Source organism: Heterocephalus glaber, unplaced genomic scaffold (assembly GCF_053883595.1).
Source record: "Heterocephalus glaber isolate CG9 unplaced genomic scaffold, H.glaber_assembly_v1.0 deba00000331, whole genome shotgun sequence".
Classification (NCBI taxonomy): domain Eukaryota; kingdom Metazoa; phylum Chordata; class Mammalia; order Rodentia; family Bathyergidae; genus Heterocephalus; species Heterocephalus glaber.
Genome location: NW_028258142.1, coordinates 56,185,249 through 56,210,042, shown reverse-complemented (window position 1 = coordinate 56,210,042; position 24,794 = coordinate 56,185,249). Strand labels below are relative to the sequence as shown.

At 41.6% G+C, this 24,794-nt stretch overlaps 1 protein-coding gene across 1 annotated transcript in view; it reads left to right on the top strand.

Annotated features, from left to right (window-relative positions):
• The window catches only part of LOC147830144 (laminin subunit alpha-3-like), a 184,926-nt gene that overhangs the window by 20,167 nt on the left and 139,965 nt on the right, over positions 1-24,794 (top strand). Inside the window, exon 2 of the mRNA XM_087188732.1 lies at positions 23,881-24,538. Within this exon, the coding sequence (XP_087044858.1) occupies positions 23,881-24,538 (658 nt within the window). The remainder of the gene's footprint in view (positions 1-23,880; positions 24,539-24,794) is intronic.

Below are 24,794 nucleotides of genomic sequence, written 5' to 3'. Positions count from 1 at the left end.
TTCATTTTTCCCAGATCCTCTTTTGTTGCCAGTTCAGAGAGTCCAGGTGATTGAGTATCAGATTGTTCCATCTTGTTTCCCTTTGGGTTTGCTGTAGGTGATCCAGAAGTCTGTTTTTGAGACTTGTTTACGTATCTTCTCATTTCCACGGGGTGGGGGGTGTGCTTCTGGCACCCACGTGGCTTAGCTTCTCTGCCCTAGGAGCTTGGGATGGCAGTGGGGGAGCTTCCTTCCAGGTGCTGGGACTGGCTCACCTTCTCTGCCCTAGGAGCCTGGGATGGTGGCAGGGGAGCTTCCTTCTGGGTCCTGGGACCAGCTGAGCTTCTCTAACCATTGTTCTTAATGATCTATTTGTGTTTTCTCCTCCTGCAACTATAAGCTCTGCCAGTCTAGAAATCTTGGTTCCCAAAGGAAAAACATATCTACCAGGGGCCACAGCAATATTTCCATTGATCTATAACCTATGGCTGTTGCCTGGCCATGTTAGAGGTCTTTGAGTTCAGGTAAGAATGTGCCATGGTTGGTGCCCCCAAAACTCATGCTTAATCTCCATTGTAAGGTGTTAAGAGAGTGGAAACTCAATCCGACTGTGATGGTTAGAAGTGGGGTCTCTGGAAGGGGCTCAAGATTTTACAAAATCATTAGGGTAGGATCCCTGTAACTGAGTCCTCTTTCTTTACCAGAGACACACATCATACACTCATGTCCCTGCCATGGTATTTGTTGCTTGTGAGGCAACACAGCAAAGGGGGACTGTGATCATTAATTGTGATAGATCAACATGATTTGAGTAAGAATTGCCTAGCAGGTTAGTAAAGTTCTGGGTGTATCTGTGGACGTTTGATATGGAGAGGGGAAGACATTCCTCGTACTTTTGTAGTCTCAACCATAGCCTTATAGCATGGATAGAGTAAAAAGGAAATGAAGGGAGCATGCCTCCTTTCTGGAGGAGCTCCAGTCTTCACCATTGCCTTTGGATGTTGGTCTCATTTCTTCAGCCTTCCAGTGCAGGCTCTTCAGCCTTCTGACACAGACTTGCACCAGGGACCACAATGAGCTTCCAGATCTTTGATCTTCAAGGGCTAAAGGATCCTCCAGCTCTCCAGCACACAGATGGCCTTTTTTGAAACTTCTGCTTCTGATTCCAGGTGGACACTGGGACTCTTCCACTCCTGGTCCTGGAAGCCTACAGATAAGTCCCTTGTATAATTTGTAGTTATGTTATGTTTTGTACTGATTCTTTTCTCCTAGTGAGCCCTAAATAATACAGAGACCTCTGCAAGGGTTTGCACCAGACTGTTCAAACTTTCAGCATCTGAAATGGTGAGCTGAATAAACATCTTTTTTAATTAATGAAAAATGGGCCAATACAGAGAGTGAGTCACCGTTTTTGACCTTGATCATCAGGGGCACCTAGGCTGCTGTTACACACTGGAATCCACGGAGAATATGTGTCAAATCTGGTGCTCCATTTGGGCTCCTCTTGGTGTCCTCATGATCATGTTTGATGGTAAATGGACAAAAGAAGAAACTCCATCCTAGAAGCACAAGGCAACCACGGCTCCGACTCCTCTGGTGTGGGGATATGAGTCATTCTGACAGGCAGGCCTTCAGGATGGGCAGAGCTGTCAGCTGGTAAGGGGAATCTGGAAAACACATTCAAAGAGTAAGATAATGAGCATCAGTTGCAGTCCTGGACCAACTGCAGCAGTCAGTGAGGACTGTAAAGTGTCCAAGCAATTTCTTTTCCATGTACTCTCAGGAGGAGGGTTCACTAGAATCCTGGAGGAGCTGCTCCTGACTCTTCTAAGTTGTTCTGAATGTGCAAGGGGCAAGGCATCAGTACACTCTGCCACTTTGATCAGAAAGGACTTGTCACACAGCCACACAGGTGCTGTTGGAAGGTAATTTTCCACCACTGGCTCCTTCTGGGCCTGCCTAGGCTCAGACAGTCACCTTGTCCAAGGTCATGCGGTCTTCCCAAGGCCCGTATCTAGTGACAGATCATCACAGAAGTATAGAGACTCTGCCTCCTTGTCCCTACTCAGCCTGCTCTGAAGGATATCCATCTGGGGTCATCTGAGGCTATCGCTGGGCTTGCACCACGTTTCAGATTCTTCCAATGCCCAATCCTGCCTTCTCAACCTGTGTACAAGATGAATTGCAAAAACAAGCCCTAATAAATTACTTGCACCCTAAACTATGCATCAGAATCTGCTTGCCAGGGAGCCTTCAGCAACTTCTTTCCAGTAATTCTTACCTGGATCTCCTGCCTGCTGTCTTACCTTGCAGATTTTGAATTTGCCATCGTCCACATTTGTGTAAGCCAATCCCTTAAAATAAATCCCTCTGCATATACAATTGATTGTGTTCTTTGGAAAACATAAATGGGTCCACATTAGGAAATTTCTCACCATCAGCAGTTTCTGATCACTATTCTGAGATATAAATATAAAATGCTTGGCCTTGTAAACCCAGATAAGATGTGTTTAAAATCGTATTTGTGCTAGGCTGGAGCTGGATGTGTTTCAGAGAGAAGCAAGGAAAAGTAGAACAATATCATCAGCAGCAGCAGCAAAAAAATCACCACTACAACCACCACCACCACCACCACCACCACCACAAACAACTACAAGCCAACCCGCTAACAAAAAAATGTAGTATTTTTAGCATCTTGGTGCATTGATATTCTTAATTGAGAGGCAAGTATAACAGAACCCCCTGGTTTATCTTATTAGACACAGAGGTGAGGACAAGTATGAATGAGCAGATGGAATTATGAAGTATTACCAAGCATAATGTCTTATAAGGATAATGTGTAGATAGTTCACATCCATCAAAATAAATGCACCCATGTGTGTGTTCCTGGAACTTGCCATAACTTTGGGCACATAAGATGAAAAATTGCTGAGTTGTTAAGAACATAAGTTTGGATTTTATCTGCTAGTTGGAAAAGCGTTTAGATTGGGCTGTGTGAAACTGCCAATTTTCCAGGTCAAAATGAAATTGCCATTTATGCAGGTAAAAAATAAACAATTTCATGATTTAAGTTAAAACTTAATCCCTTGATATTTTGGTTTCCTTCTTAGTAAAATGAGATAATTATATAATATTCCAAGTTAGATTGTTATGATGATTAATTTCATGCATGTAAAGTACATAGCATCATGCCTGACATATGGTGACTACTATTTTTGTTATTACCACTTTTATTCCAGTGTTAATGAGTGAATCAATACATGAATGAATGGACAATAGTTCAAAATTAATGCCATTCTTACTCTGATAAATGCAATTACTAAAATTTGGAGTCTGATATTTTCATATTTGGAGCTACTGATATCCTTTGTTTCCTTTGTATATTGGTATCCTATTTGATAAGATCTTTTAATTGTAATTTTTGCACATTGTAAATACTGCTGATAATTCAGCTGCTTTTTTCCTCTGATAGCTAAACCTATTTCTTAAGAGAGTCTTCCTTTGACAACCTATACTTCTTCACCATATCTTCAGAAAAGAATGTTCTTTTGTTAAATTTTTCTATTGTTTCTTGATTAGCTGCTGACAGCTGTGTAAACCTCTGCTTGCTTTCTGAAGTGATTGCCTTTCTTTTGGAAGGGGCATCTGGGTTGTTGCCTCATGGTAGGGTTCCCAAGGCCATTCAGGCTGGCTCTGGCTTGACTTTATATGAAAATCCCTCTGTACTTTCTCCTTTCCCCAGGGGGGAAGAAGCCCGCATTGATGCAGAAGGACTTCACAAAATGGCCCAGCACCAAGTAGCCATAACTATCCAGGCCTTTTTACTCTTTGCTTTTTGGTAAGGTTCAATTATTTCATTTGAATTACTATATTATTATTATTATTATTATTATTATTATTATTATTATTATTATTTGTACCAGGGATCGATGAGAGGCAGGCGCGGTACCACTGAGCTAAATTTCTGGCCCAGTATTATAATTTTTGAGACAGGGTCTCACTATGTAGTTCAGGCTGGCCTTGAATTCATGATATAACCCAGGCTGGCCTCAAACTCACAGCGATCTTCCTGCTACAGTCTTCTGAATGTAAGTAAGTATGCGCCACCATGCCTAGTGATATAGTAATGTTGATTTAACAAAATATTAGATTTCCTTCACTTTAGTGATAGCATAGACGATGCTCCCTTGAGGATCCATTGCCTTTGGTACTGCTCTGTCCAATGCATTATAGTTAAAAATATCTGGATGAGCCTTGACCATGATGGCAGGATTTCTGGAAGCCTCATCTGTGACCCAGTGGCCTGAGCACTGGTGTAAGATGCCAGCCTTAGGAACCTTCTGTCTCTGGTCAGATGACTAGATTTTCCTGAAGTGTTGGATTTTTAGTGGATGTTTAGCATTATTGCATAATTCTTGCAGCCTCCTCACTTCCACCATTTGTTTAAGGAAAGCCTGAGTTAATGGTTGGAAAGTACCCTGTCACTAATCTGGCTCTGGGGAATGAAAGCATCTATTATGAACAGGCACAGAGGAGGTGTCTTCTAAATCTTCTAAGTCTGCTAAGGGCTCAAAGTATCCAGGCAAATGCATCTTTTATTGCCCTGGATGCTATCTAGCTGAAATCTCAGTCCTTAGATTGTACCAAGTTGCTAAACCCACAAGAGGCAAAATGTCGCAGATGACTCATAGAGTTAGTTCTAAATCATTTGCTAAGGTGGCACCTGTTCAGTCCATCTTTAGTTGAACAAAAACTGTTTAAGGGAAGCCAAAAAAAAAAAAGCAGAGTTCAGTCTTTAGGGAAAAGGGGTTAGAAGACTTCATGCTATGGAAATTCTCTCACAGCTTTCCATGGGAGCAAGAGTGTAATTCAAAGTTAATTTTGTTTGTGGGGAAAATAAAACAGGTCCCTTTCCTCTGTGGTTGAAATTAGAATATGTTTTTATTGGCATTTGATTGGGGGGGCCTTGTTTGGCAATTAGATAGTGATGTCCCGAGCTGTATCCTAAAAATAATGTAAATCTCAGACATGGCAGGAGCCTCATTCCTTCAGTGAGGCTTCCTGGTGGGCTTTTTATAGCTGAGTGGGGATGGCAGCTTCAGGTTATAGGCAATTCAGTGAGTCCAAACATCAGACCAGGAGCAGCATGGTGTCAGAAGCTGTGTTTGCCCTTCTCTCTGCAAGCCTCAAAGCCAAGTTTAGCACCTAGCACACAGTGAGTGTTCACTCAGTATGTTTGAGTGAATGAATGAATCAATGATTGCTCATAGATTATTTGAGGATTCATATGCTTCTCAAATATGGAGCCAACGCTCCTGATGCTATTTTATCCAATGAGATTTGGAGTCTCTCTGTGGATGGTTGTTGAAGCCATGTGGCCACTAGCTCATAAGTGAGGTTACTGGGTGGACAACTAGGAAAAACATCATCCTGTTTTCACATGAGGGCTGTGGCCAGGGAGAGCAATTTTCATGGCTTCATGTGAACCAGAGCCTTCTCTTCCCCGCCCCACAAAAGACCTCTCATCTTTAGCCCCCATCCTGGAATTTTGATGATGAACAATGGACCTTGAGCTCATATAGGACCTCCCTGTGCTGCCCCAGGTACAGGCCAGATCAAGCTCGGGCCAGGGCCCTTGGTGGGGCATAGCTAGCTTTCCTGCCTTCTATGTAGGTGTAGGATTCTTAGTCCTCCAGACACTGGAATGAAGCTGAAGAAGGAACCATAAACAGAGTGGGAAGGTGAAGGGGAGAAAGCTAAGTGATTTCACTGGAAAGAGAAGTGTCAGCAGAAGCTCACACTCCAGAGTGTGCTTAATCACTAGTCAATCGTAGCTCCAGATGAGACAGTTCTTCTAAAAGCTGCCCTCAGCTTGGCACCAGTATTATGACATGCTGGTGATGTGCCAATCCCAGGATAGGACTAAGGCCCCGAGTGTTCCACAGGCAAGTCCTGTCAGTTCTAACCTCAGCAGGTGGCCTAGGGGGCAGATTACTTGCTCAACCCTGGGACTAGTCAGACTCAGAGAGCTCTGGATGGGAAGTGAAGAAGCCTGGAGGCAAGATGGTTATCCCAGGGGGTCCTGGGAAGATAGTAGGGGGAGGTCAAGGTAGACCAGTTGACCAGAGAATCTTAGGGCAGTGAAAGCTTCTAAAAGACCCCTCAAAGGTTCTCTAACACCTTGGGGCTCTGGCAAGATGGAAAAATGGGAATCAGGGAGCTTTGTCCACTGAAGGAGACCAGCAGGTAGAAACAAATGCAGTCACTAAGGACTAGAGCACCCAAAGGAAGCTTCTAGATTCTGAGAAATCAGGATCAAGATAATAAGCCAAGATGTCTAGAATTGTACATAAATAGAACAGTAGCTAGCTTTATTTGGAAGTGTACTAGGTATCAGCAGTGCATTAGGCTCTTTATAATTTTACTTCACTCAATATTCAAAATATTCACAATTTTTCAGATAAAGAAAATGAGACTTTAAAAAATATTTAATTGTCAAAGACAATATATTCAAGGTGTATAATGCAATAATTTGACATGTATACCTCATGTAATGGTCACCACAGTCAAATTCATTAACTCATCCATTACCACCCATGATGTACATTAGACCCCCAGATTGGGCCTCTTATAACTAAGTTTGTAACCTTTAACCAGTGTCTCCCCAAACCCACCCTGTTTCAACTCCTGACAACCACTGTCTATTCTCTGCTTCTGTGTATTTGACTTTTAAAATGTTCCATATATCAGTGAGTTTGTGCAGTTGTATTTGTCTTTCTGTGTCTGACTTATTTCACCTGGTATAACTTTTTCCAGGTTTGCCCACAGTGCTGCAAATGGCAGAATCTCCTTTTTTAACAGTGAACTAATATTCCATCATGTGCATATACATATACATACATCACAAGTTAAAAATCCATTCATCCATTAATGGGGACTTAGGTTGAAGGAACTGAGACTTAAAGAGGTTAAATAACTTACTTATGTCATAAAGTCACATAAGCTAGTAGATGGAGAGGTTGGGACTTGAACTCACATATGTAAGTCAACAGCCTGTGGACATAACCACTATACTCCATGGTGGGAGTTTGGTGAATGGAGCGAGGACAAGGTGAAGGGAAAATGATAGTTACCAACTGGAGGTAGGTCCTGTCCTGCAAAGATACTTTATGTCATTTAACCTGCACAATATCCTTGAAACTTTTAAGTTTCAGATGAGAGATCTGAAGCATATGGAGACTGAGTGGCTTCCTGGAATCACCCAGGAAGAGGCATTAATCCAATTAATGGGACTGAGACACATGTTGGAGCAAAACCAGCAGCAAGACTCCCCTGAGGCTGCTGTGTCAGGGGAGGAAGAGACCTAAGAACACAGCATGTAGTACTTGCTGTGCTTTCAGGCCTCCATTGTGTAAAACCTGAGTTTGGTGAAGTTCCTCCAAGATAGAGTGACATTTTGAAAATACACAACTTCAAGGACTTTGGCTTTCTGTACTCAGTGCAGGCTTTCTCCTGAAAGAACCCCATGATGCACTGATTCTTCATAATGACCAAGTTGTGGATTCAGTCCTCATATTGAGTTCATATTATTAAAACAGCCATCTTACATTCATGTCTGTGTGCAGAGGCAGTTAAATCAATGGGTTCTATCATAGAGTAAGTGAAACTAAATTTTAAGTTTAGTGTATGTGTCATTTCTTTTAAGTAGTCTGAGCTTGGGTACAATTATTCATCATGAGCCAAAAGAATTAGACAAGTTATTTCGTGCCCTTTTAGAAAAGATTGCAAAACTCCACTTAAAAAATAGTTGTAGGTACAGTTGAGTGAATGGTAAGGATTTAAATTAGATATTATTCATCAAGTAATAATGAATAATTGACAAATATTTTTTGAGTACCACTCTGAGGCAGTAAGATAGGACGTGGTCAAAACTAGCTGAGAAAAGAGGTGTGACAAGGTCCCAGGACACATGCGCAGAACAAGTCCCACGGCCCAAAAACTTGAACAGGGTAACCTGTATTGATCTTGATAGGATGACCTGTGTTGGAGACCAGAGGAGAACTGAGCCCTAATTGGCCCCTCTGTGAGCACAAAGGACGAAGGCTGCACTCGGGGGCAACTGCATAGTCAGGTTCTAAGAAAACTTGAGACAGCTGAGACTGAGTTGTTTACCAGAGCGTGCGCTAATGGATATTGGAAAGCAGCTGGATCTTGTGTTACTTTGAGTGCTTGTGCCTGTGTTTGGGTGAATAAAGGCAAGATGAGCCAGACGCAGGCCCGAATAGAGGTATAAGCCCCCTGCTTGCCTGCATGTTAAGCTGACTCCGTGTCTTTATGTTTCACCCTCATTCGCTTTGGGTCAGGGAAAACAAAGCAGCAGGTCTAGGTCCTAGAACAAGGCTGGTCAGGTAGGTCCGCCTCAGGTGGCTCCCCAACGTGGGACTCAGGATCCAGGCTCACTACAGACCTGGATGTGAAGCCAGGGTAGGAAACATAAAAAAGCGGTCTCCGTTAAGCGCTTGCTATTGTGTCCTCACAGTGGCCCACCCTATGCTGTAGGGTGTATATTTTTATTTTTTCCTTTTTCCTACTTTTACTTGGCCCAGACTTGTTCTGCAAAACTTGTTCCCCGCTTCTGGGTTTTTTTTTCTACCTTTAACAAATGTGAAAACCTTGCCACTGTTTATTCTTGTTGTGTTCAATTCTTTGTTCTGGACAGAAAGAACCTAGAAATCACCTCTAGAAGGAGACTCCAGTTAACAACTGTGGGTCACATTGCTTAGTCCTGAGACTGGAAGGTAATTTAAGAGGTCATTTAGTCTAAGGCATTTTTTTTTAACCTGGGAAGAAAGACCAAGAAAATAAATTTTAATCCATCACTGACCAATATTTTGTAATACAGAACATAAATGGTTTATGAGACAAATGATAACACAATTGGATGCCATGGTAATATCAAATTGCTAACATGTCTTATAAACACTCAGTTTTCATATTTTTCTCATTACTATAATGGTTCTTGGACAGGCATAGTTCAACATACCACAGCTTGAGTAGTAGCTTATTTTAACAAGGCAAGATCACCCCAAAACCATCTCAAAATGGAAAAACTAGCTTTTGCTGCTTTTTCTTTCAATTTTTAATTTTTTTTTTTGTTAGTTGACTTTCTAATACTGGATCAATGATTTAAAGAAACTGATTCAAGCCAAACTATATTTTTTCTAATTTTGATGTAAGGGAGAAATGGTTCTTTCAAAGACCAACCTATAAAAGGTATGTAAAGAATGAAAAGAGAAGATATAAAATACCACTCATAGCTGAGTGGAAAAAAATGTAGCCAAGGCTATGCTTAAAAGGGTTACAAATGGTCAAAACCTACTTTCAGAAAAACTCTGTGATTCACAAAATAGTTACAAATGTAGTATTTGACTTGTAGAACTGACATAGATACAGACAGAAGAAATCTATTTTTGTAGAGTTGTCCTTTCTGGCACTACTCTTTTTTTTTTTTGGTACCGGGGATCGAACTCCGGTCCTTGCGCTTGCACAGCAGGAGATGAAACCACTGAGCTAAATCCCTGGCCCTATTGCACTATTCTTGATGGCCTGGCAGAAAGCCTTTTCACAACAACTTAGAAAACTTGGAATGAAATTATTGGAACATTTTGCCAAGAGCAAAAAACAGGGCATGGGATTCAAGAGATCAAATTTTACTTTTCCCTAGATATTTACGCAAGAGCAAAACTCAGAAAAGAAGAAGAAAAAAATAATGAGTGACAAATTTAATTTTATCTTCTTAAAGACATTACATAGAAAAAAAATTCTAAATGCAAAAGTCAAAGTCTAAGATCTCAATTTCCCAGAAATGTCTAAAGTAAAATCTTCCTCACTCAATCAGGAAAAGTAGCACATATTCTACTTCTAACGGTTTATAACTCAAGGCATTTAAGAAAGGGGGCCCCAGTTCAGACCTCAGAGTATTGTGAGGAGGTAGAACCTTCTCCAAACCAGCAGTAGCTCCCTCTCAGCCTCCAGGCTTCCTGTGGAGAATAAACCTTTTTCTTTCGGGGAGCAGGAGCCACCAGTTCAACCTTTTGAGTCTTCTGGTGGGGCTGAACCTTCTGGGCTCCAGCTGGAAGCCCCACCTCATCCTACCAAGGCCCCTGAGAAAGTCAAACTCCCAGTCTAGCAAGAGGTGCCAGTTCAAGTGCTAGAGTCCTTCTGGAGAACATAGATGAAGCTTTACTGATTCATGAGGTGATGCTTCGACTTCCAGGTCAGGATCAAGCTCACCATTCTTACCTGTCCAGTGTTACAGTGCAGCCCATGATGTGGAGCTTACTATGACTTCAGAGCCTACTGAGAAGGTTGATTCTTCTCTGGCCTAGCCAGGGGCCCTAGCTAAACCCCCAGGCCCTCCTGTAGAGGCCAAACCTTCTCCCAGCCAGCAGGAGCAGGCAGCTGAGCCTTCTGAGTCTCCGGGTGGAAGTAGAATCTCCTGGAAGCTCCAGGTTGGCCTCAGAGGATGCTGGGGAGGTAGAACTTTCTCCAATCTAGCAGGAACAACCAGCTCAGTCTTCAGAGCATTGTGAAGTAACAGTTACACTTCCAGGTTATTAGCAAGTTCAGTATTATTCAAACTTGCCCAATGTGATTGTCAAACCTCCAGATTAGCTTACCATAACTCCAGAACCCAGAGCTTGGGGATCTGTCTCTTAGCTCCATCCATTGGTTGACACAGAGTTTACTCTGGCTTTGCTGAATTCTGACAATACTGTGCCCATGTCCTAAGAGATTGTTCTACGTATGTTCCATATTTTGACTCATTTAATCCTCATTGGTTTGAAGAATTCATATCTTCATTTACTAATAAGGAGTCAAGGTCAGAAATGATGGGTACTTTTCAAGGTCAGAAAGGTGGTGAATGGACAACTCAGGCAGTCTAGCTCCTGAGTCCACTGGACGGTACCTAAGCCCCTCGCTGATAACTGTAACTCTGTGGCCCTCACTAGAACACATTGTGTCTGGAGAGAAAGAGCCAAGTGTCCCACACTTGGAAGCACCCCCTCTAAGGAAAACCTCTCCAGCTGATCTCACCTGTGGGCAACAGCTTTCAGTCAAGGCCAGAAGACAGGCTGAGACAGAGGCTTCTGGTGGGCACTTTCCTTCCAGCCTTGGCACATGTGCTTGGCACAGAGGCCATGGATAAACACGGCCTCCAGGGCACTGCACACGGTGTTGGCATCTCCACCTCGCTAGAGACTACTAAGTCCAGGGGTGCATACAGCATCCACAGTGCCTCCACAGGTCCCACCAGCTTCACCTCGAGGACCAGGGATCCAGTACATTCTTCACCACTATGCATTTCCACTCAGGCAGCAGCTCCCAAGGAGACTCACAAGACACCCAAGGGAGTGGGAGCGGCATGGGATGGCACTCCCAACCCACTGTGCCAGCCCCTCAGCCCTGGAGCCCACACAGAGACCTCCTGGACCCATAGGGATAAAAAATAGCTCTGCAGCACCTCATACCTGAATCATCACACCTACTCCGTGCTCCTATGGTTGTTAGATTTCTTCACAACTTGGAATATGAGTTTCAAAAGGGTGAAGGAGCCAGGCATACATGATGGTACATACTTGTAATTCCAACACTCAGGAGGCTGAGGGAGGAGGATCGCCGATAGTTCGAGGCCAGCCTGGGCTACATAGTGAGTTCGAGCCCAGCCTGAACTACATAATGTGACCCTGTATCAGGAAACAAAAATTAAAACTAACAGAAAAAGATGAGAGAGAGGCCTCAGAGAAGAGGTTATGAAACCTCTGCCCGCATCATGCTTGCTTGTGTCCCACTTCCTGGAGTAAGTCATGTGATGGGGCCCAGATTTCCTATGAGAAGGAAAAACGCAAGAGCATGAGATGTGAGAGTCATTGTTCATTGGAAGCCAACAATGCAACAGTCTGTCATACAAATGGAAACATTTAAAAGGCTGTATAAATGCAAATTCTGAGTTTTGGAATAAGGCAGAATTGAAAACCAGCTAATATTTTAGAGTTTAATAGAATAGCACCAGTATTTGAGGATCTTCTGTTAATGGTTGTTGGGCTGTATTAACTCACTACATTAGACCAGTGAACCTAAATGATCAACTCCAAGTATTTGCTGAGCACCTCATTAGTCATTATTATGGGACAAAGTGGCACAGAAGATACATTTTAGTTAAATTCATTTTACCTTCAATGGGGAACAAGAGATAGAGGGGGGAGGAGGAGGAAGGAAGGGAAAAGGAATTTTTTTAAAAAGGTAAAATTGAAGAAAAAAATGGAAATAGAGCTTCTTTTTTTAATATACTTATATAAATTTATTTATTTATTTATTTTTGTATTAAATTCTTTTATTGGTACATTGTAGGTATATAACACAATTACATTTCTCATTGGGAATTGTACCTTTACATAATGCATCTTGGTTCTTATTTTTTCCCCATTCCTAGCCCTCCCTTCACGCCCTCCACCCTTCCCTATTTACAAAGACTTTATTTCCATTTTGTCCATTTCTCATCATTTTTTCCTTTCCCTTCTTTCCTTTCCCCTGCTCCTCCCACTACCCCTACCCCTTTGGACCTTTTCTTCCTATTTTACATTATCGATTATTCATTCTAATCTTTGGTACATTATAGGTATACAATATAATGACATTCATCATTGGAAATTTGCACCTTTACATGGTCTCTCTTGGTTCTTATTTTTCACCCTTGCCCAGCCCTCCCTTCAACCCCTCCAGTCCTCCCTATTTACAAAGATTTTGTTCCTATTTTTCCATTTTCTCATATTAATCCCATTCCCTTCTATCCTTTCCCCTAGCCCTCCCACTTCCTTCCCCTTTGCCCCTTTTCTTCCTGAAATAGAGCTTCTTCAAACGGGAATGGGATCAAGAGTTGGAAGGAGCAGGAAGAGATAGGAGGGGAAGGAGATGAAAAAGAATTAAGATGTATTACATACACATACAAAGTCCCCATGACAGATGTAATCATTATGTATTGCAAATGTGCTAATAAGAAAATGAAAAAATATGGATGACCCAGCTTAAGAAGAGAGAATAAATTCACATTTCCATCATCTTTTTGTTCTATCCTGGTCCTGGATGGACTTTATCCTAAGTGATAAGAAACATTAAATAGTGTTAGGTAGAGACATGGTCAAATTTATATTCTAAAACAATCCTATCCAATAGAAATTTCACCAATGATGACCACATTCTATAATCTCGTCTACTGAATATAATAACCCTTAACCACATGAGGTTGTTGAGCACTTGAAATGTGGTCAGTGTGACTGAGGAACTCAATTTTACATTTAAATCTAGATATCCAAATATGGCTCTTGGGTGCCATATTGGATAAGTAAGCTCTAGATAAATATCTCTGACAGCAGTGTGGAGTATGAATTGGATATAGGCAAGAATAGAGGGAATTAGAAAGCTTTGTAACAACTCAGATGGGAAGCAATGTGGTCTTAAAGTAAGGACCATAGGAATGGAGTGGAGACTAACTTGAGAATTCAGAAATTCAATGGATGGAATTTGATACCTTATTTGAGATAAGAAAGTAGCCTGATCCTAAGAAGATGGATACTCAGGAGTAGAACCAAAAAAGTACAGTTAGGAGGATGAGGATAAAGATGGAGGCTGTGAAAGCTGCATAGTAGAGCTTGGATTGACTTGGTAGGCAGTAGGAAGTAGTGGTATCAAATGCTCATCTTCTATTAATATGCAAGATGATTGCAAAGGAAAGAAACTAAAGGTGAGGAGAGCAGCAAGGAAATATGGTAGTCATTTTGACACTATTGAGGGTGGTCTGACTAAGGCAGAGGTAGCAGGAGGATAGATGAATAGGCTAATGATTATCAGCATCATTTAAACATCAGGCATTATGGAATTGGTGAGAAATTCATGTTTCTAGTCTAACAGATGAAAGGGAAAGGTGAATTAATAATTGATTAGCACTAATGAATTAGGTCCCATGCTAGACACTAACCTCTGGATACCAGACAAATTGGTAATATTGCTGATGGAAATGGACTGGCCTAGAAGAGGAAAGTTAGGAAAGACCCAATGCATATCCTTTGAACATGAGTTTTATATCCCAAGTAGATCTATTCTGTACATGTTTGTCAAAGAGATAAGAAAAGAAAATATGAGATGCATAGACTGAAGGATTTAAAAAAAAATAACACATTTTATCAATTTAGTTTATCTGACTGATAAACAGTTTTAAGAGATTTCTTTGATAATACATAGCTTCAAGATTACAGATAGTATTTTATTTGCTGGCCCACATGAATAGCAGTAGGTTTGAGAACTTTGTCCTTCAAAGTCAATAAGAAAATACAGAGTACCAAGCATAAAAGTACTAGAGGAGACAACAGCTCAGCCAGACAAGTATTTAATATTATTAGCTCAGCTAAACCCAAGAAAATCCAGTGCAGTATTCCAAATTAATTTAAAAATAAGACATTAAGCCTATTTAGACTGTGAGAGAACTAGAGTTTGCTAAGAATTTTGACATATATAATACTTTAGTTTTAGAGCCTTTTAAAGCTTTCTTATTTACCATTGAATACTTTGTAATGAGGATCTTCTTTCTGTTTCCATATATGCAAAAATATCACAGTGCAAATAATTTAATCACTTGTCTTAAAGAATATTAACTACTTCAGCAGCCCCTACTCAATCTTGGTGATTAATTCAATGAAGCTTATTTTTCATTTATGTTATAGTCCAGTGCAAGTATGTGAAGGGCAGACTTCCACATGGTGATTCAGGGACCCAGGCTTCTTACATCTTATGGATCTGTTATCTCCTAGGGCTTTGGAATCCTGACCTCCCTGGAGAAGAAGAGAAAGCATGGGGCCGGGGATTTAGCTCAGTGGTTCTGCTGCCTGTCTCACAAGTGCAAGACCCGAGTTCGATCTCCAGTACCAAATAAAAAAAAAGAGAGAGACAGAAAGCATGAAGGATCATGCAAGAGGCTTTTAATGAACTACTTCTGATGAACTTCATTGGCTCAAAAATCCATTTTATGGATACACAGTGAGCTGGATAGTGTAGACTCAGGGCACTTCTCACGGATACCTCTATACTGTGGAACAGTGTACTGCATCCATCCTTGGTAGGTATACCATGGAATCTTGCCCACTCCTTCCCCTCCTCTCTTTAGGGTCACAAATGCAGTATACTCATATCTTCCAGCAGTTTTACATACTTGGAGCAACCATACCATGGTTCTCTAACCAGTCACCCTCGAAATTCTCTTAGGAATTGACTTTTAGAAAAACACTGGTTAAAGACATAAATGAGATAAAGACATAAATGGTAAGTCTCACAAACACAGGTAGATACTCTATAAATCTAGAGTAAGAAAGTATAAAAATGAGCAAGTGTGCTCTACATTGCCTGCTTAAAGTGTTGAGAGGAAAGAGATCCCATGTATTCTATGAACTGCTCTGCATTAACAGCAATGTGTTGAGAGCCTTCAGTGATTGTATGGTGTACAAATTGTCTCAGTCCTATACTCTAAGGCCTTAGTAAAATTAATTCAATCTAAAAATTGACAACTATTTACTAGTCTGCTGCTCTGTGTGAGGTACTCCTATGGAGATCTTAAAGGTTTTGAAGAAAAAAACTCTTGGGCCAGCCCCAATCCTCAAAAAGTCTACAGGATTTATGGCTAAATGGCCTGATTTAATTAGCTGCTGTTACTGTGACAAAATACCTGAGATTATCAACTTAAAAATAGGAAGGGTTTATTTTCATTCATGGTCTCCAAGCTTTTAGTCCATGGTTAGTTGGCCCTCTTGCTTTGGGCCTGTGATGGTAAAGAACATCTTCATTGGAGTGCATGGCAGGAGAAGCCTGTTTGCCTCTGGTGAGCCGGAAGGAAGGAAGGAAGGAAGGAGAGAGAGAAAGGGACTGAGGTTCCAATGTTCACTTCAAGGTCACATCCCCAATGACCTGCCTTCCTTCCACCAGGTCCTACCTCTTAAAGTCCCCCACACCCCCCGCCACAATAGCACCACAAGCTGGGACCCAAGTCTTTAACACAAAAGGCTTTGGGGGATATGCCAGATCAAAACTATAGCATGGCCCTTTATTGTGTCTGGTTGGCATATTCTTACTAAAATGCAAGCCTCTAAAGTAATGGATTTTGGATCAAGAAACAAAGTGCAATGTGGGAAAACACTAGATGGTGATGTATTTTCCCCTGCTTTTAGCATTGTGATCCTAGAGACTACTCAAAGGGATTCAAACAAATCCTTAAACTTAGGATGACAAGAAAGGAGGGAAAACGAAAATTATGCACTAGGATATTTTAGAAGCTGCTTTCTAATTTTTACTTAAACTCTCTGCCAGATTAGTTACTAATTTTTCATCCAGAGAACAAAGGCTCCATACCTTAAATCCCCACTTAGCTAAGAAAGATGATTTTATTACTTACCCCTTTTATTTTTACTCATCCACTCAGTGAGAATAATGATAGCCACCCACCTTCCTAACAGAGTAGCTCTGGGCTGGTAGGAAAATGTATCATTGTAAAGAAAAGGTACTATTAAATAGGTGTAGGCTTTCTTTTATCTTAGAACTATTGCTTGTAGTAACACACACCTAGGGTGGAAAAAAGAATTCCTATTAATAGCAAATGTATAAGATTACCTGCTCTGCTCAACTGCATATTTCAATAAAGGGCAAAGTGGACTGTGTGAAGCAAGAGCGGGAAGGAAATTCATGTAATTGGAATGTGAATTCTTTATAGGGTCTCTGGCAGAACTACCAACCAGGGAGTGCCCTAATGGGAGGCACCATTGTCAAGGTTCCAACCAAAGCTGGGATCTGCCTGCACCAAGCAAAAACACTGGATGCAACCAGGCAGAGAATTCCACTCTGGTTTGGTTGACACCGTGGACTCTGAGCTCAGATGAACTGGACACAGGCCATGTATGTGTGAGTATCACTACTTCGAAAGGAGCCCTTAGACCTGGGACACTGGGGCAGGGAAGCACCCATTCGGCAGGGAATGGAGGGAGGGTGCTGTAATCCCATGCAGGCACGTGGTTGGATTCTGGGTACTGATTCATGGTTTTGAGGACTTGACTAAGTCCCTTAATCTTGACTTGCTTATGTATAAACAAAAGGAAATGATGTTAGATTTGTGCTTCTTGGTGCCCAGGGATCCGGAGGAAATTCTCAGTTTTCAAAATGACTAATAGAAATGCTATCTTTTGAATAAGGGAACGCAGGCTAAGGGAAGTACATTTTCTTCACTTTGAGCTTCAATGACTTCAGCTCAGCATGAACATGTTAATTATTTCATGTTAATCAGAAGCCTACATTAATAACATGGAAAATATTTGCTAAGTTTGCTAAGAAGTACAGTTGGTAAGATTCTTTCAAAGCAAGAAGTCACAAGAGGAGAGTAAAAAAAATTTTTCTTAATGATAGAATGGCAGGGTTCTGGAAGATGCTTTGTCTTTGGATTTACAAGGAAACTAGCCAGTTGGATGGCAGATTTTTTTTTTTTTTTTTTTTTTTTTTTTTGGTACCAGGGACCTTTTGGTTTTGAGGCAGGCGGCGGAACCACTGAGCCAAATCCCTGGCCCTGGACGGCAGAATTTACTCATTGTCTAGTTCTAATAGAGGCCACAGGTGTGTGGCATTATAAGTAGAAATGCTCTTAGTTTTCCTGTTTTGTTTGTATTCTTTTCATTGCGTTTGTGATCCACATACTGCCATTGGTCTAAAATGATGTCATTGTTTTCTCTGTGATGATGAAAGTGGAAAACTTTTGGAATCTGCTCATTTAGTGAAACCAACCCAATGTCAAGTTGTTGTAACTTAATAATACTATTTAAAGATCACTAGCGATAATAAACAGGATCTAGGGTTTCTGATCCCATTTTATATTCCTAGGAGGACATGGGAAAGTCTGATATTTTAGGGAAGGATATCGAAAAAGAAAACAGAGAAGACCTTAACTTAAAGGAGTATCAGCCACGAGTATACCTTCTGTTAGGCTGATCACCACATTAATGGGACATTACCCTGTTGGATTATGCCATTGCAAGGCCAGTGAGATTATCCTTGCACATCTAGCTCTTGAATCTAGGGAAATTTTTTTACAACAATGGCCCAGCAAATTGCATTTCCACCTTATGATCCAAAGGATATAGCTGTGGATGAATCACTTTGGAAGTATTGAGAGGCCACCAAACCTTAATTCACTTCTATTGGTTTGGGTTTGTTTACACCCAACTGTGCATGTCTGTCCCACCCACCCCTCTGAGGGCTCAGGAAGTCAGTAGCTCCTCTGGTACTCAGCACATATCTGTAGACTTTGCACCACAGATGGCCATCACTGAGCTAACTTTTCCTTCTCTCTTCCTAGGAGAACAAAGTAGGAATCTGAAATCCTGGGTCTAGCCAGGTGCAGTGGTATGTACCTGTAGCCCCAGCTAGTGGGGAGGCTGAGGCAGGAGGATTGCTTGAGCCCAGGTGTTCAAGGCTAGCTTGGGCCACACAGAGAGACTCTGTTTTAAAAACAAACAAACAAACAAACAAACAAAAGCCAAAAACAAAAATACAAAAGAAAACAAAAGTCCCTGGTTCATCTTTTTATTCCCTTTTTTCTTAAAACATGGACAAATTACTAAATTCCTTTAAGCAATATCTTTCAATATTAAAACATAACAACCCCATCTTACCTTAAAAACCCAAGCGTGCCTTCTATTTGATTCTTTACAGTTTAAAAACACCTACTCATATATTCTTCACTTAAACCTCAAAACAGCCTCTCTGTGCCCATTCCCTAGCTTCCAGTCTAAAGTTTCATTTTCAGTATTTATAGTTCTATCTCCAGGATCCAGGCCTTTCGAAGGTAGGTGCTCCCTGGATGCTTGTTTTGGATACATAATCTTCAGAAAGATAACTTTACTAGCAAATATTAACTTTAGATATGTAGTTTTTATTTGATTATTTTTAAAGCTGTTCTCAGTGGGCAAACATTTGTACCTTGACATCACAAAGTGATTTTTAAATGGCAATGACAATGTGAGGTTAATGATTTTACATATCCTCTTATGAGGGGATGTAATAAAACAACTTAAAGAGAAATAGTGTCATTGTACGCTTTGTGATAAAAATATAGTGAGTGTTTAAATTAAAAAAAATTATTGCAGTAAAAGAAATATTCCCTGGGGCTGGGGATTTAGCTCAGTGGTTTCGCCACCTGCTGCACAAGCGCAAGGACCTGAATTCAATCCAGGGTACAAAAATAAAAGGAAACATTCCCTGAATTCTCCTCAAAATTCTCCTTCTCACTTTGCACATACTTACCTCATTGCTCTTACCACTTTCTGGGGTAGTTCTGGAATTCCTCTTTCATGAATGTCTTTTTCATTTTTTCAATTAAGTCATGAATGTCTTTAGTTGCACTGTCCTATGGCTGCCTTGATGTTCTGAATTGATGCAAAATGTTTCTCTTTTGTGGTCCCTTTGACTTTGGGGAAGAGCCAGAAGTTTATGGATATGGTGACTAAAGTAGATAAGGACACACCGTAAAGTTTTCATTTGACAGAAATTGCTATAAACATTTTGAACTGATTTAGGAACACTGAGGGAGCCAAGAAAAGACACTTGTTGTAAACATAAGAACTGTGAGAACAAAGTCTTGAATGGAATCGACAGAAGGTCAGCTCTGGTGCAGAGGTTTCTGATGTCCTTGGAACATCTCAGCAAAATGACTTGGCAGTGTGGAAGAGTCACTGGCCTGAATAGAAAACAGCCTTTTAAATTTAGGCTTTGGTTTAACATGTGCCTATTAATAAAATAATTTTGGAATTTTAGCCATTTGTTAAGTATAGTTCTTCAAATAATCCTGCATCTGGATGGACTTTATGTAAAAACCTATCTTTCCCATTTTTCCTTAATCTTCTTTCATCAACTTAGGTTAAGACCATACCATTCTATTATAGGCAGAGCTGGGCATTCATTCATTAGATTTATTAGAATATCTTAAAATTTTTTTTTTTTTTTGGTACTGGGGATTGAACTCTGGTCCTTGCACTTGTGAGGCAGGCACCGGAACCACTGAGCTAAATCCCCGACGCCTTAAAATTCTTTATTAGGACAAAAGTAATGTAGGTTTATGATTTTAAAAATTTAAAAATTTAAACAAGCCAAAAGAAGAAAATAAAACAAAGATCCTCTCACTCCATTTCATCCATACACTCTTAAATAGTCCATCAAATACCTTTCAAAATCTATTAGAGTCTGCTTTCAATATACATATCCACACAACAGTATAGATTTTTGTATTTAATATATTTTTAATTCTGCAAAAATTTTAATAGCATCTTTATTAAGATATAATGCTCATACCCAACATTCATAAAGTGCATGATTTAGTGGTTTTTAGTGTGCTCACAGAGTTGTACAGCCATTATGACTCTCTAATTCCACTCTAAAAAGAAACTCTGTATTTATTAAAAGTCACTTCCAGTACAATACGTGGCCTTTTGTGTCTGGTTTTTTCTTTTTTAAACCTAGTATAATGTTTTCAAGGTTTACCCATCTTATACCATGCAGCAGATCTTCATTTTTTTTAATGGGTGACTGATATTCCATTGTATGGATACACCATATTTTATTTATTCATTTGTTAGCTGGTGAACATGGGATTATTTTCACTTTTTTGGATGTTAATGAATAATGCTGTTAGGAAAATTCATGTACAAGTTTTTGGGTGGAGATATGTTTTTAGGTCTCTGGAGTCAATACTTGTGATTGGATTGCTGGGTTGCATAGTAAAGCTGTGCTTAATTTTTTGAGGGACTGACAAAGCGTTTTCCAAAGTGTCTTCACCATTTTACATTCCCACTAGCAATGTGTGGAGAGTTCTAATTTTTCCATATCCTCATCAATACTTACTATTGCACTTTACTTTTACTATCTTTTTAATTATAGTCAACCTACTGGGTGGAAGTAGTAGCTCATTGTGGTTTTGATTTGTATTTCCCTTATGTCTAATGATGTTGAGCATCTTTTCTTGTGCTTTTGACTATTGTAATACTTTTTTTTTTTGGTACCGGGGATCAAACTTGGGTCCTTGCGCTTGCGCAGCAGGCGGCGAAACCACTGAGCTAAGTCCCCGGTAATACTTTTTTTTCTTTAAGAAACAGCTACTCAGATGCTTTGTCCATCATTTAATTATTTTTAAAGATTCAGCTGAAAGATTTTTTTCAGTACCAGGGATTGAACTCAGGACCTTGTACTTGCGAGGCAGGCGTGGTGCCACTGAGCTAAATCTCTGGCTAGCTGTAAGAGTTTTTTATTCTGCCTATGAACCTCTTGCCAGATAGATGATTGCACATATTTTCGCTCATTCTTTGGGTTGTGTTTCACTTTCTTGCAGTGCCCTTTGAAGTACAAAGGTTTTAAGATTTGATGAGGTTCAATTTTTTGTTGTTGTTGTCACTTGTGCTTTTTATATCTCAGTGGCCATTGCCAGTCCAAAGTCATATTCCTATATTGTTCTCTAAGAGTTTTATAGTTTTATCTCTTATGTCTAGGTATTTGAATTATCTCAGTGAATTTTTGTATATGGTGTGAGGTAAGGGTCAAACTTGATTCTTTTGAATATGGATATCCAATTGCCCCCAGCACCACCTCTCAAAAGGATTCTTTTCTCATTGGATGATTTTGGCATCCTGTTGAAAACCAAGTGATCATAAATGTCAGGGTTATTTCTGAACTTTCAATTACATTACATTGAACTGTATACATTTAGCCTTAAGCCAATATAGCCCTGACTTAATTATTGTAGCTTTGTACTGAGTTTTGAAATCAGAAATGTGAGTCCTGGGCAGTCGCAGCAACAGTAAGCCACAGCTTTGAGTCAGCTACATGATCACAAAGGTGAGCAACCAACACTGCAGTGCACTGCACTGCCCAGCTTTGCTGGTCAGTAGGTCAGAGGTATTAAGTGCATTTTTGACTTATGATATTTTCAATTTATGATAAGTTTATCAGGATGTAATCCCATTGTAAATCAAGGAACAACTGTGTTTCACTCCTTTTAAATGTCTTTGAAAGATGACTGTAGTTTTTATCCTACAAATATAGCACCTGTTTTGTTAAATTTATTCCTAAGACTTTTATTCTTTTTTATTCTATTGTAAATGGAGTACTTAAAGTTTTTATTTTTGGGTTTTCATTGTTAGTGTTTGGCAATATAATTGATTTTTGCATATCTATTATTGTATAGTTTTTCTTTACTGTTAAAATATTATGAACATTTTTCTGTGCCAGAAAATACTACTATATTTTAATGGCCTTTTAATATATCACGATGTGGAGATACAATAATTTACTTTACCAGTTCCTTATTATTGAACATTTAAGTTCCTTTAAACTTTTAAAAAGTATAAATAGCTCTGCCATTAAATCTTTAAAACTTTTCCTAATTATTTCCTGGATATAGATCTCTACAATTGGGATTGTTATAGTGCCATTTCCAAAGCACTGAAAAAATTGAACTTGTAATGTTTCCACTGCTACCAAGAATGTGATACTTGATTCTATGAATTCTCTTCAACCTGTAGTTTTATCTTTTAAAGCTTTACCAGTTTGGTAGGTGAAAGATGAGTCTCATAGGTATTTTGCTTTGCACTTCAATCCTCAAGAAGGTCAAACTTTTTTTTTTTAAACAAATGTGTTTATTAGCTTTGTAAGTTTCTTTTTCTGTGAATTGCCTGTTTCTTTTTTCTCTTAGCCCTGAGTATTCAGCTTTTCTGTACTTGTGTAGAAGCCACAATCATTGAAACCATGAATCTTATGTCACTCATGGTATAACATTTCTCCCTCATTCACTTTCCACTTTTGTTATGGCGCTTTTTGATGCAAAAACTTTTATATCAGTTTCCATGTAGCCAACTTATGAGTCTTTATCTCTTTTCCTTTAGGTGTTATGCTTACAAATTCCTTTCCCTCTCCTTATTGTTGAAGAATAAATAGGCACACTTCCTCCTGTAATGTACGTGACAATTCTCCCTCTTTTAGTACCATCTGGCTGCTGTAAGAAAATATCATAAACGTGCTAGACTAGCATCAACAGAAATTTATTCCTCAGAGGGATGTTCAAGATCAAGGTGCCAGCAGATGCCCTGTCTGGTTGTTAGACAGCAGTCCTTTCACCGTGGTCTCACTTGGTGGAAAGTGTCGACCAGCGCACTATCTCATTCACCAGAGCCACCCTCCTGACCTCGTCTCCCAAATGCCCCAGCTTCTGAAACCAGCTCCTTTGGGGTTAGGGTTTCAACCTGTTCATTGAAGAGGACTTGAACAGCCGTACCTCAGTGACTTTCAAGCACACCTCTGTTTCCCTGCAGGGCAGCTCTTTCCTGTCTCTCTCAGTCCTGTCTCCTCCGGGACAGGTCCCCTGACCATCCTGACCCCAGCGACCGAAGCTCTTCTGATTGCTTAGAGGGCCAGGTGTGTATTTCTTTTGGCCAGGGGATCAGAGTACCGGACCAGTCCCCTATGCAGGACCACCTGGAAGGGCCAGCGTGACAGCTCCAGAACTTCACGCACCAACTCCGAAATTTAGTAGACTGGGCATCTAAAGGATTTCCTCAGGTACTTTGCCAGGGTGGCTAACCACAACTCACTCCATCGGCTGTCTTGTAAATATGTGTGTTCCACCCACCCTGCTCCCAAGAGCTCCGCAGTCCTCGGCTCCATACTTACGCAGCGTTGAGTGGACGATCCATACCTTCCGGGAACCCAGTGTTTGGTGAAGTTCCGCGGGCATTTCCCGCAGTCCTCTTAGATCAGAGCTGGCTTTTGTTTGAGGCCTGAGAATGAGCTTTCTGCCCTGGGGGTGCGGGCGAAGGCCGGGCGGTGGGGCCCCGCGGTGGGAGCCCGGGACCGCCTCTTCCTTCCCTGCCCGCCCGCCTGCCCGCCAGGTTTCCCTGCGCGGGGCGCCCGCAGAGAGGCGGCCGCTGGCCCGAGGCTGGGCGCCCTCAGTTCCGCGAGCCCGGGCACCGCGGCCGCCTCAGGTCCCGGCCGCGAAGCCGCCCCCCGCCGCGGGCTGTGCGCGTGGACAGGGGCGCGGCCCCGGCTCCGCCTATACCCGGGCTGCGCTCGCCCCGCGTGCCCAGGCTCCGCTGCACCGCGCGGAGAGCGGCGACCCCGGGCGGCGGCGCCACCCAGCCCTGTGAGGACGCTCGGGACCGCAGTCTCGCGCGGCGGGATGGCGCCCGGCCGGGCTCCGTGGCCGCTGCTGCCGCTGCTCGCGCTGCTGCTCGCGCTTCTGCTGGCGTCGCCGGCCCAGGCCGAACTGCTCCCGCCCTTCTTGGACGTGGCCAAGGTGGCTCGGATTTGGGCCACCGCCACCTGCGGGGAGCCGGACCCGGAGAGGCCCCAGCCGGACCCGGGCAGGCTCGAGCCCGCGCTCTACTGCAAGCTGGGGGGTCCCTCCTCCCGCCCCGGCAAAGGCCTAATTCTCCAGGTAGGGCCCGCTCCAGGTGGGGCTGGGCGGGGGAGGGAGCCAGTTACCCCTGTGGTGGATTTTTAGAGAGAACTTTCAGCTTCTATCAGTAGTGTCACTGATGTCACCGAAAAGATAGAAACACGTCACCGGCTGCCTGAGGGGCCACCAGGCTGTCACTGGGGGAAGGAGTCCTCCCCTTCGGTGGCCAGAGGTGGGCGTGGCCCACGAGCGCCCGGGAAAGGATCGTGGGGTTCGCGCCTGGTCAGCACCTCGC